This window comes from Hypanus sabinus, chromosome 21 (genome assembly GCF_030144855.1).
Source record: "Hypanus sabinus isolate sHypSab1 chromosome 21, sHypSab1.hap1, whole genome shotgun sequence".
Taxonomy (NCBI): domain Eukaryota; kingdom Metazoa; phylum Chordata; class Chondrichthyes; order Myliobatiformes; family Dasyatidae; genus Hypanus; species Hypanus sabinus.
The window spans coordinates 60,928,038-60,940,596 of NC_082726.1; the positions used below are offsets into that span (position 1 = coordinate 60,928,038).

Sequence of the window (12,559 nt, forward strand, 5' to 3'; positions counted from 1 at the left end):
CACATTTCAGATTTAACATGTTCATCTGACCCATTGAGAAAGCTGCCCACCGGAAATCACACGGAAAAATCTCCCTTAAAGGTGCCTTAGAAATTATGCTGGCCTTTTCAACCAAGATCAAGACCAAAGGCCCAATTAAGTAATTCAATTTTCTTTTGTCTATGATCCAATGGAATGATCCTCTATGTCCACAAAGTTAAGCCCCCCCCCCCCCCCAGTCTCTGGTGCTCCATTATCAATTCCCCAACTCCCTTCACTCCTTTCCTCCAATGATCTAAAGGCCCTACAAACTTTAACCATTATTCCAATAGCTGGCATTGAAGCTGAACTGCATAATCTTAGACAATATGACAATTTGGACAGTGTTGAAAAGCCCCAGGCTTTGAACTATTTGATTCCTGGCTCCAGATTAAAAATAGAACTTTGCTTTTTATCAAATGTTTCATGGATGTATGTGAAGAGTAAGAATTTCAGTTGTATACTGTATACATTCTTTGATATTAAATTGAACCATTTGAAATGCTCCAATATCTAGCCCACTGAGTTGTGGATTTACAAGCATGGGTAACGGGAGTTTTACATACTTTCCATTACATTTAAATCAGAAATTATGCTCTGGTGTGCTGGTTGTTAAACAAGTTTGCAGCTCAAAACACTGCAGCTGGAAAAGCTACCGTATTACAGCTCCAGCAAGCCTGGCTCAATCCTCATCTATAGTGTTGTCTGTATGGAGTTTGTATAGAGCCCCCCCCCCCCCCCCCCACATGCATGGGTTCATTAGCTTCCTCTCGCATGGCAAAGGTGTACAGAGTTCATAAGTTAATTAGTCACTCTAAACTGCCCCTAGTGGACACAGAATACAAATATGGAGAGAAATGGTTACAAGGAAAATCAGTGGGGAAATAGGATGACTCCATGCTAGAGCTGTTGAGGAGAGTTAAAACTAGTTTGGCAGGGGGATGGGAACCGAAGTGATAGCTTAGAGGATGGAGCACTTGGTGTAAAGATACATGCAGAGAGACTGAGCAAGGTTAGTCAGTGAATAGGGTGGGTGGGTTGAAATGTGTCTATCATCAGGAACAAGGCTGATGAACTTAAGAGCATGGATCACTTCATGGAACTATGCCATTATTGCATAACAGAGAAATGACTGTCACTAGGGCAGGAATAGCTGCTAGATATTCCAGGCTTTTGATATTTCAAAAGGGACAGGGGGAGTGCGTTTAAGAGGTGGGTGAGTGGCATTACTAATTACAACTACAGAAAGGCAGGACATCATGGAGGGATTTGTCTTCTGAGTCAGTGTGGGTAGAAGTCAAAAGCAGGAAGGGAGCAATCACTCTTTTGGGAGTGTTCTATAAACCACCACCCAGCCCCACTGCCCTCAGCAAGAGAGACACTGAGGAACACATGAATCAGCAGATTTAGAAAGATGCAAAGATAACAGGGTTTGAGCAACAACTTCGACTTCCCTAATATTGATTAGCACCTTCTTTACTGCAAACAGTGTAGATCTGGCAAAACCTGAAGGCACAGTACAGGGTTAATGGCAGCATTCTTAGCAGTGGGATGTTGGGGTCCATGGCTCTAAATCCCTCAGAGTTGCAGTGCAATTTGATTGGGTGGTTACGAAGGTGCATGGTGAGTTGGCCTTCTCCCATCCACTCCATAATGTACTGGTCAGGCACAGGAGTACATTCAGCCAGAGACTCATTCCACTGAGATGTAACACTGAGCATCATAGGAAGTCATTCCTGCCTGTGGCCATCAAACTTTACAACTCCTCCCTCGGAGTGTCAGACACCCTGAGCCAATAGGCTGGTCCTGGACTTAATTCCACTTGTCATAATTTATATATTATTATCATCACCACCGTCATCATTATTTAATTATTTATGGTTTTATATTGCTATATCACTACACTATTCTTGGTTGGTGTGACTGTAACGAAACCCAATTTCCCTCGGGATCAATAAAATATGTCTGTCTGTTGGGGATTGAGTCAAGAGCCTTGAGATAGTGTTCCAGCTCTGTAAAATCCGGGTTAGATTACACTCAACGTACTGTGTTCAGTTTTGTCCCTCTCATTATAGGATGAGGAAGCTTTACAGAGAGTGCAAAGGACATTTATCACAATACTGCCAGGAGTAGAGACCATCCATTACGAGGATAGGTTGAGCAAGCTAGGACTTTTCTCTTTAGAGCAAAGGAGGATGAGAGGTGACCAGATAATGATGTATAAGATAACAAGAGACATAGATAGAGTGGACAACCAGAGACATTTTCCCAGGTTGGAAACAACCAATACGAGGGACCATAATTTTAAGGTGATTGGAGGAAGGTATAGGTTGGAACATCAGAGGCAGTATTTTTTTTAAATGGAAAGAGGTGGGTGTGTGGAACACTCTGCCAGGGTTGGTGGTAGAGGCAGATACATTAGGGACATTTAAGAGACACTCTAGACAGGCACACGGATGAAAGAAAAATGGAGGGCTATGTGACAGGCAGGGGTTAAAATTGATATTATTGTTGGTTAAGAAATTAGTACAACACATTAAGCTGAAGGGCCTGTACTGTGCTGTACTTTTCTGTGTTCCATATTCTCTGAGCTGGCATAAATTTCATGGGCCAAATGGCCTATTTCTATGTGGTAAGGAAACATAGAATAAATAGATGCACAATTGCTGTTCTTCAAGATTATTAACCAATTATCAAGAGAAACTTTTGGATATTGATCAGCTGAGTGATGTACTTAGACCAAACAAAATTATGATCAGTCTAAATTTCACCTTCTGGTGAACATACTATGTTTAGCACTTTTATTAAATAATTAATTGTTTGTAATCTAGGCATAACACACCTTTGAAAATAAAGGGAAAAGAAGCAAACTATTCATGTATTTTAAATTAATATGCATTTTATTTTTAATTGGTGTTTTAGCCTCTTGGCAACACAGACTACTGAGCAAAAGTCAGTTTGCTTAAAGTCTCTGCTCACATAGTTTGATGTTCAATCCCCCCCACATCAAGACATCAGCACACAATCTAAGTGAACGACCATCCTCAGACAACAAATACATTAATTGCTGATTAATCTTATTGCTGCTTCTGGGAACTTGTTGGCACAAAATGAATCCCACAGTTGCCAGAGCAACAGTTTCTGCACGCAAAGATTTATTTACTTACAGTGTGAGACATGATATGGCACTGCACAAATACCAGAACTACTTAAATGCGAAAGAAATCTACCCTTTTTCATTTCATGTTACTCATATATCCATATATACACAATATTATTATCTGCAGTAATGGAAACAAGATATTAACATAAACAATCATTTTGTTCCAAAACTTATTAGAATAGAAGCCTTTTGTGAAATCTTTAAAAAATCAAGGAAACCACAATAAGGTTCATCCCATCACACAATAATCCCTGAATACTTTGCAAACAATTTGTCAGTTTCAAAGATTTAAAAAGTGTTAGAAAACAAAAGGCATTGTAAAACCATTTAATGCTAACTCTTCCCTTCTCAGTAAAACAACTTAAAACATAAATGTGGCGACCCACTTTCTGTGCAGGCGAACCGGCTCACAAATAGCCAGCACGCGGGGGGAGACTTTGGTAATGTACCTTTGACGTCATTTCCGCCCGGAGAGGGCGGGCGCTAGGGATTAAATGCCAGCGCTGCGAAGTTTGAATAAACTAGTCTTGAAACAGCTTACTGACTGCGTGTCGTCTCTAGCTCTGTATGTAGTACATCGCTAGATAAGTATATTTTTCCTCATGTATTTTTCCCCAAAATGATTTCAATGAATCTGCATATTTCCTTCAACCACAGCTACTTGCAACCTGCTCCTATTTCTTATGTTCTTATGTAGAATAAAGAAACCACTGTAAATGAACATCTAGTTATTACAACATTAAATTAAAGTGGTAAACTCATTAGGAACTTAAGTTACTATATAAAAAATGATACAAAATCTTTTGCTGTTAATGTTTGTCAGCATCAAAGTATTAAAATTTAAATACAAAAATATGTTTCTTTTAAAAATCATTCTAATCTACAAACTGCAGAGTTATCTGGCATTGAGCTTGAAAAGACTGATTCACATGTATTTAATTTTCACTTTATGCTCTTAAGTATTCTGTAGCATACTCATTATAGCTTATTCATTCCATAAAACAAAAACACAACCTTAAGAGCTCAGAGTACTGTTGGTGCCAACAAAAAATTATTCCCCATATTTTTATCATAATGATAGCCTGGGTTGAAAATATATTCTCCCAGCATCTTCCTTCAGACGTGGTTGTCATCAAGACTAATATATTCCTTTACAGATTCAGTGATTCAATATAAATCTCTCAGTATTTAGTTCCAAATTACTTGATCAAAACCTTAGTTTTTTTAATTTATTGACTTGCAGCATGGAATAAGCCCTTCTACCCCCTCGAGCCATGCCACCCCACATTCCCCAGTTTATTCTGAGCCTAATCATAGGACAATTTACAATGACTAATTAACCTACCATAGGTCTTGGGCTGTGCGAGGAAACCCATGCAATCATAGGGAAAATGTATAAACTCCTTACAGGCAGAGTGGGAATCGAACCTGGGGTGCCTGTACTGTAAAGCTTTGTGCTAATCACTATATTACCATGCTAACCTCAATTGTGAACAGTTCCATTGTATCTGCCTCCCTCTTCGTTCTAATGAAGAGTTCCAGTTATATATGTTAATGCCTTCAGGGGATGTGGATGCCGCAGTTATTGTCTCTCACTGAACTGAGTGATCAACCAAGAGTCAATTATATTGGCATGTCTGGAGTTGCATTTTATCGGAATAGGGAAGCACGACAGATTTCCATCCTCAAGCTTGTGAACATACTAAATGAGTTTTTATGGCTATCCATTAATTTCATGATCACCAATGACTCTACTTTTTGTTTACTTATTAGAAATACAGCAAATCAAACTTAAAAGATTTAAATCTAATATTTAAGCTATAAATTTTTGGGCATTAATATATCAGAAAACCTGAGCTGAGCCCAGCACACAGATGCAACCACAAGGAAGGCTTGTCAGTGGTATTACTTTCTTAGAAGGTTAAGGAGGTTCAGCGTCTCACCAAATACTCTTAACAAGCCTCTACAGACAGTCTACTGAAAGCACCCTGACCAGTTGCTTCATGGTCTAGTCCAGTAATTTGAATGAGTGGGAATGTGAGAAGCTGCAAAGGGCTGTGAACTCTGATCAATAATCACAGGCGTATCCCTCCCCACCATCAGTAGTATTTTCATGGGGTACTATCTCAAGAAGGCAACATCTATCATCAAAGATCCCCATCGTCCAGGCCTTGCCACCTTCTCGCAGCTACCATCAGGTAGGAGATACAGAAGCCTTTAGTCCTACACTGTCAGGTTCAAAACAGCTACTTCCTTCATCCAAACAGTTCTTGAACCAACCTGCACATCCCTAGTCACAATCTCAGTATAGTAACATTATAAAAATATAAAATGCTGGCAGAACTCAGCAGGCCAGACAGCATCTATGGGAGGAGGTAGTGACAATGTTTCGAGCCGAAACCCTTCATCAGGAGCCATGGACAGACATGTCGGAGTGGGAATGGTCTGTGGAATTGAAGTGTGTGGCCACAGGGAGATCCCGCCACTGCTGGAGGACTGAGCGCCGGTGTTCGGCGAAACGGTCTCCCAGTCTGCGGTGGGTCTCCCCAATGTATAAATGGCCACATCGGGAGCACCGGATACAGTACATCACCCCAGTTGACTCGCAGGTGAAGTGGTGCCTCACCTGAAAGGACTGTCTGGGGCCTGGGATGGTGGTAAGGGAAGAAGTGTGGGGGCAGGTGTAGCACTTCTTCCGTTTGCAGGGATGAGTGCCCGGAGGGAGGTCGGTGGTGAGGGATGGGGGGGATGAATGGACAAGGGAGTTGCGTAGGGAGCGATCCCTGCGGAAAGCTGAGTGGGAGGGAGGGGAAGATGTGGCTGGTGGTGGGATCACGTAGGAGGTGGCGGAAGTTACGAAGGATTATAGGTTGGATCTGTAGGCTGGTACGGTGATAGGTGAGGACCAGGGGGATTCTATCCCTGGTGGGCTGGCAGGGGGATGGGGTGAGGGCAGAGGTGCGTGAAATATGGGAGACACGATGGAGGGCAGTTGATAGTGGATGAAGGGAAGCCCCTTTCTTTAAAAAAGGAAGACATCTCCTTTGTCCTAGGATGAAAGGCCTCATCCTTTCTCTTTTATTTCCCATAATTCTCCACCTTCCCCCAGCCCATTTCCCTCCAGCCTATCACTTCCTACCTCTCTACTTTATCCCTCCCCCCACTTCTTATCCCCTTTCGACCATCCCATGTTAATTCACTCCTGATGAAGGGTTTCAGCCCGAAACGTCGTCACTATCTCCTCCCATTGATGCTGTCTGGCCTGCTGAGTTCTGCCAGCATTTTGTGTTTTTATTTATTTCCAGCATCTGCAGATTCACTCATGTTGCCATAGTAACATTATGACCACTTTTCCCTACAACTGACTTTGTTTTGTTCTTTCAAGGCAAATTTGTGTAACGTTTATGTTTAATTGATGATTATTCTTGCTGCAGATAAGTTTCTCATTGCATACATATACAGTGGATTTGGGATACCTGGGAACACACTGGGTCCAGTACGTTTTGGCCCAATTAAACGGCTAGCCCAATTAGCTGAAGTTCATCGAAATAGTTACAAATATATAAAAAAGGGCAAACTATCATTTCTTTGAGTCACCCGAGTAACGAATTATGTATTTAAATGAAATACAAAACAAGTTAGAACACTACAGTACTATAAAACTGTGTATTAATTTGTAATAGTTATCAGCACAGGAATTCATCTAGTCTACGCTGCTGTGTTCTTTTCATTTACTGTAAATGAACAAAAATCAGTGCAGACATCTAGGGTAATTTTTTGGCTAGTGTCAAATATTTTCATAGCATCTTGGCAAGGGTCTTAATTTTTTTAAAGTCAAAAATAAAAAACATGATTATCAAAAATCACTCATTTGAATCAGCTTTCGTTGGTCCAAAACGGAGAACATAAGCACGTGCAACTGATGCTATTTAAAAACTGTTCACTCTAAGCACCGTGTAGTACCTAACAGCCACAAAAGTGCACGCGATTGATGCTAGCTAGAAACTGTTCGGCAACAGTCTTCTGTCCCACAAAGCAGCACAGTACTGTGGTGCTCTGGGGGCGGGGGAGTTGAGAGTCCACCCCGGCAATCCTAATGACCAATGTTATTTATTGTTCTTGTGTTAAAATGCTTTTGTGGGATTATGGGGCATTGTTCAAGTTACAAACGTAATTTATTGTTAGTGGTCACCAGGGTGTGCAATAATCACCTTTATTGCCTGTATGTGGAGCAATGGGCTCTCTCCCCAGGTCATATTACCCAGTCTGTTTCTGTGCTTGTCACAATAAATAACTGTTGAGTTGAATGAGCTCTTCTCGTCTGTCATCATGGACCAAATACTCGCCACATTGGTGTCAAGAGTGGGATTCGAGTGATGAGATTGAAGAGCTTCGATATCGATAGAGTGCCTTTAGACCTGGGGAACAAGTCATGGGACTGAGCAGTATGCCTCCCTGGATCTCAAGGCCAGGCTCCTGAAGACAGAATCCAGAGGGAGGACCTGGAAATTGAACATTATACAGCACATCCCGAGGCGGCCCATCGCAAGCGGAAACAGGGACAAGCAGCGATGATAGTGCTTCTGGTGAGAGCCAACAGCGAATTAGACTTCCCCACCATTGACCAGCAACTGCGTAGGAAGCACCAGGATGGGTAAATATCAGTGATCCCATTCTGTCCCATTGATGGTGGCCAGAGCAGGCACAGCCTTTGCCCCGGATCTAGAGACCAAAGCCCCATAGTCTCAGTGAGGTATGCTGAAGGTGCACGACAAGTTGCTGTTTCAGTGGTGACTGTTCTTCTAAGGTGGCAGCCTCCTGGGGGCTCCACCCAACTGTGCTGCGGCCAGTGCATGGACTGGTGGGGGCCGGCCATTCTGGGGTCGCAAAGCCGTTGGGCAAGCTGCGCGAACGCTTCTCCTGGTCAAGGTACAGGCAGGATGTGGAGCTGTTCATGCACTGCTGCAATGCTTACATGGTGGGGGGGTCCCAAGTATGGGTCTACTGCCCCATCTGGAAGAAGGGACAATTCCCCACTTGGAAGCCACTGACAGGGCCTGGAGAGGTGCTCAACCATCTCTCTGATATGATATACTGGGTGGGGTTGCCTGAGCAGCAGGAGGCAGTTGTGCTGCATGAAGACTAGCTGACACCATATCAACCCTCGGTCACCAGTGACGCCGAAGGAAGGGACACTCAGGGTGCCCTGCCTCTTGCCTCACCAAAAAGAGCCTCCCATTGGGGGGGTGGGGGTAGCAAGGGTCTACAGACATCACACAGCCACCACCAGGACTTTCAGACTTTGTTGTGGTGGACTCTGGGGTTGCTGGAGATGCCTGACCCCTTAGGTGGGAACAGTGTGGTGCTTGGTGGTGGGGGGGCCCCACAGTCAACAGACTGCCCCAGCATTCCTAATGACCAGCACTATTTATTGTTGTTGTGTTAAAATGTTATTGTGGGATTATGGGGGAGATGTTCATTTACTGTTACATTTCAGCTTGGGTTATACAGTTACTCACACGTGTGTTTGTGGGTCACCCTGACTGTTTCCGGGATGTGTAATAATTACCTCCCCTGTGTGTATGTGGGAGTTCTCTCCCCAGGTTAGAGTACCTAGTCTGTTTCTGTGCTCGTCACAAAGAAGCAGCTGTTCAGTTAAATGAGCTCGTCATCCGTCATCATAAACTGAATGCTTGCCACAATATCCCAAAGTGTTGCAAATAAACACAGGAAATCCAACTATTCTCTCAATTAGTTTTTATTCTTTAAGAGTAATCCTAAATAAGCAGCTGGCCCAATTAACCAATGGCCCAAACAACTGGAATCCACTGTATTTGTACATATGACAATAAACTTGCCTTTGGTTTTGACCAAACCTGTGAAACTATTTTGCCCCATCTTTATGGTTTTGACGTCTTTTGGGTAGCCTGCATTTTAAAAGATACGAAAAGAATTCTGTGGTCTAATAACTTGCATTAGTATATTGTACCGACAACATTGAATTAGACTTACTGGAAATAGATAGATACATGGAGGTGTCTAAAAAAAATTATGCAATTCATAGACTTGCATGGCACTAAAGGAAGTCACTCAACTCCATATTTCATCGTTGTCACATTTTCAAATAATCTGGCAATTTCTCCTCACAGCATTTATTCACTTCCCCTCTAAGTTGTTAACCGAATCAAACTGTATCAACCTGTCAGAACACTCTGAACTTTAACCATTCATTCTGAAGAAATGTTACTTGCGTTTTTAACTTTTTATGAACACCCTCCTGCCTTTGGAAACATGGAATATCCCAAGCCTTTATTGATCTAAACTGAACCCCATACAACTGAAATCTCCTATCCCTGGATTTATCTGAGTAAATCTGCTTTGCGGCCATACCAATGGCAGGTTACAAAATTTATTAAGGACAACAATTATAGTAAGTACCAGAAAATACACTTTTCATTGAAACATAGCCTTCTTGAATGAGCTTCAAAATGTTTAGTAGCTGCAAAAAGAGGAAAGGGACAATGTGATTGGGTGCTGTTGTGATGCATCTCAACCTAAACCACCCAAGGTCTCATGTAATTGCTCTAGAGTTACAGGGAGATTTCTGCAATTGCGCTATAGATGGGCTGCATTATTGGGCATGAGTTTTCAGTGGTATGATTGAATGAATCTATTCACACAATTTTCACAAATTCACGTTTTGATTCGCACATATTAAAGATGCTTAATACAATCTGTCATTCCAGGGATCAATCAGAGTGGAAGCTGAGAACTTACCAATACTGCTGAGGGAGCTGCTACTTTCTGAGTCAGAAGGCATTGTTGACAGCACACTATAGGTAGATCCTGCAAAATAAATTTTAAACGGATATTAATAGATCTAGAATGCTATTCATGTGTAAATGCTTGTAGCATAGGAAAACATGCTAGTTAACTGACAAGCAACAACAAATAATCAGTTATGGTTTTTTAATTGTGAACAGCTTCTAAGATTAGATGCGAACCATAAAACCATTCCCCTTCCAATAATGTCAAGGAACAAGCCTCATACTGAAGGAAGATGTGGTTCTCACTTAACACCCCATCTTAACACTGATACACTTACATGTTTCCCTAGAATTTCAATGAAATACCCATCTACACTTCATGTTCAAGTCTATGGTACTGGATGTAACCTGATGAACTCAACATACTATATTGGTAACAATACTCAGTAACACCACAAACTAAGCATAATAACTTCCTACACATATATCTAATAGCATATTTATTAGACCATGGGAGCAGATTTAGGTCATCCAGCCTGTTGAGTCTGCTCTGCCATTCCATCACGGCTGATCTAATATTCCTCTCAACCCCAATCCTGCCTTCTCCCCATAGCCTTTAATACCTTTACTAATCAAGAACCTATCAATGTCTGCTTTAAACATACCCAATGACTTGGTCTTCACAATCAGCTGTGATAATGAATTCCACAGATTCATCATTATTTATTTATCTGGGTCATCTTAAAGATTCTTTGGCTGTTATTTTATGGCACATTAAGTTTTGTATCAATAGCCATTAGCACCAAAATGAGTAGTGAGAAATACACTAAAAAGTCTTCACTAAATAGTTGTGCTCCAGTTAATCACTTTTACTTCCAACAATATTTTTCCTCAGCATGCTCCCTTCCAAATTACACTGGTTACTGAAGACGACAATACTATAAGTAAAGAAAGCTGTAACAAAAAATGCTGTAGGAACTCAGCAGGCCAGACAGCATCTATGAAAAAGAGTACAGTTGACATCTTGGCCTGAAACGTTGACTATACTCTTTTCCATAGATGCTGCCTGGCCTGCTGAGTTCCTCCAACATTTTGTGTGTGTTGCTCAGATTTCCAGCATCTGCAGATTTTCTCTTTTTTGTGGATGTTGTAACTGCACACCTTTGACATCATTTGGAAATAATCATTCTGGTTCTTTTGAAATATTCTGAACAGGTGGTATAATTTTACATTTTTTTTAAATTAGTCATTCTAATTACACAATTACTTTCTACAAATGAGATCAGTGTGACTAACACACACAGAAAAAGCTGGAGGAACTTAGCAAGTCTGACAGTGTCCCTGGAAGGGAATTAGCAGTTGATATTTCGGGTCGAGACCACTCATTGGGATGAAGACTGACTTCCAGCATATACAAAATCCCTCATGTTTATTATCAGTGTGATTAGTTTTGCCTGCCTGCTAGATTTGTGAATCTGTATCTTCACTCTTCGAGTTGTGATTATTAACAATGCGTGAATTAGATTCTCCCATCTCTTGGCTATAAAGTTTCCAACTCATAGGGCAACTTACTATGAGGGAATTCCGAGATCAATTTCTCCTTGCTGGTGCTTGTAGAATCTGTTGGGGTTTGTTTCTCACTAAGCAATTCAGTAAGTTCTCCAACTTTTTTGGTTTCATTAAAGATGCTAAGAAAATAGAAGGTATTGTTGTTGCTGTGACAACAATCACAGGTGATGCTTTGAAAGGGAGAATAACACTATGCCTGTGAGAATCCCCGCAGCATCTGGAGATCTCTGTGATCTCTGTTTTGGAGGTGTATTGAAAATCTATGTCGACCAACAGGCTGGTATGTTTCAGGACTTTTTCAACCTCTCACTGCAGCAGCTGGAGGTTCCCACCTGCTTCAGAAGAGCAGGAATCATACCAATGCCCAAGAATAACACGATCAGCTGCCTCAATGACCTTCACCTGATAGCACTCATGTCTCCGATCACCACAGCAGGTCAATAACAGATGCAAACTCGCTGGCTCTGCACTCAACTTTGGTGCACCTGGACAACAGCAAAACATATGTCAAGGATGATCCTTTAGAACAGAGGTGAGGAAGATTTTTTTTTATAACCAAAGGGTGGTGAATCTGCAGAATTCCTTGCCACAGACAGCTGTGGAGGCTAGGTCTTGAGTATTTTTAAAGTAGAGGTTGATAAGTTCTTGATTAGTAAGAGAGTCAAACAAACCAGATCGAATGGCAGATCAGACTTGATGGTGTTATGAAGGTGAAGCAACTCTGAGGGGCCGAAGGGTACAAAGTCGCCCCCTCCTTTGTGAGAATCGCAAGATCGCTATTAATTCAGGTTTGGGACCCAGGAAATCAGAGAGACACATGCAGAATACACAAGGTTTGGAATGTCCTGGCCTTAGCGGAATGGATCCACTGATAACGGCCATTGTCTCTTGGAGACGGAATTGTGTATTGTACTATTCATTGAAAACCCTCAGGGGACAACCAGAGTGGTCTGGTTGAGGGATTGCATCATCCCAACCTGATTGACATCTGAGACCCCGTGAGTAAGGATAAAAGAGGGTCTGGGGAACAGCCCCTTTAGAC

The 12,559-nt window shown here is 41.9% G+C and overlaps 1 protein-coding gene across 6 annotated transcripts in view; it reads right to left on the reverse strand.

The window, feature by feature from the left end:
- Positions 1–12,559, reverse strand: part of dlg5a (discs, large homolog 5a (Drosophila)) — a 221,687-nt gene that overhangs the window by 134,789 nt on the left and 74,339 nt on the right. For all 6 annotated transcript variants that reach the window (XM_059946690.1, XM_059946688.1, XM_059946689.1 and 3 more), the window contains exon 3: positions 9,959–10,027. In XM_059946690.1, coding sequence (XP_059802673.1) covers positions 9,959–10,027 — 69 coding nt within the window. The remainder of the gene's footprint in view (positions 1–9,958; positions 10,028–12,559) is intronic.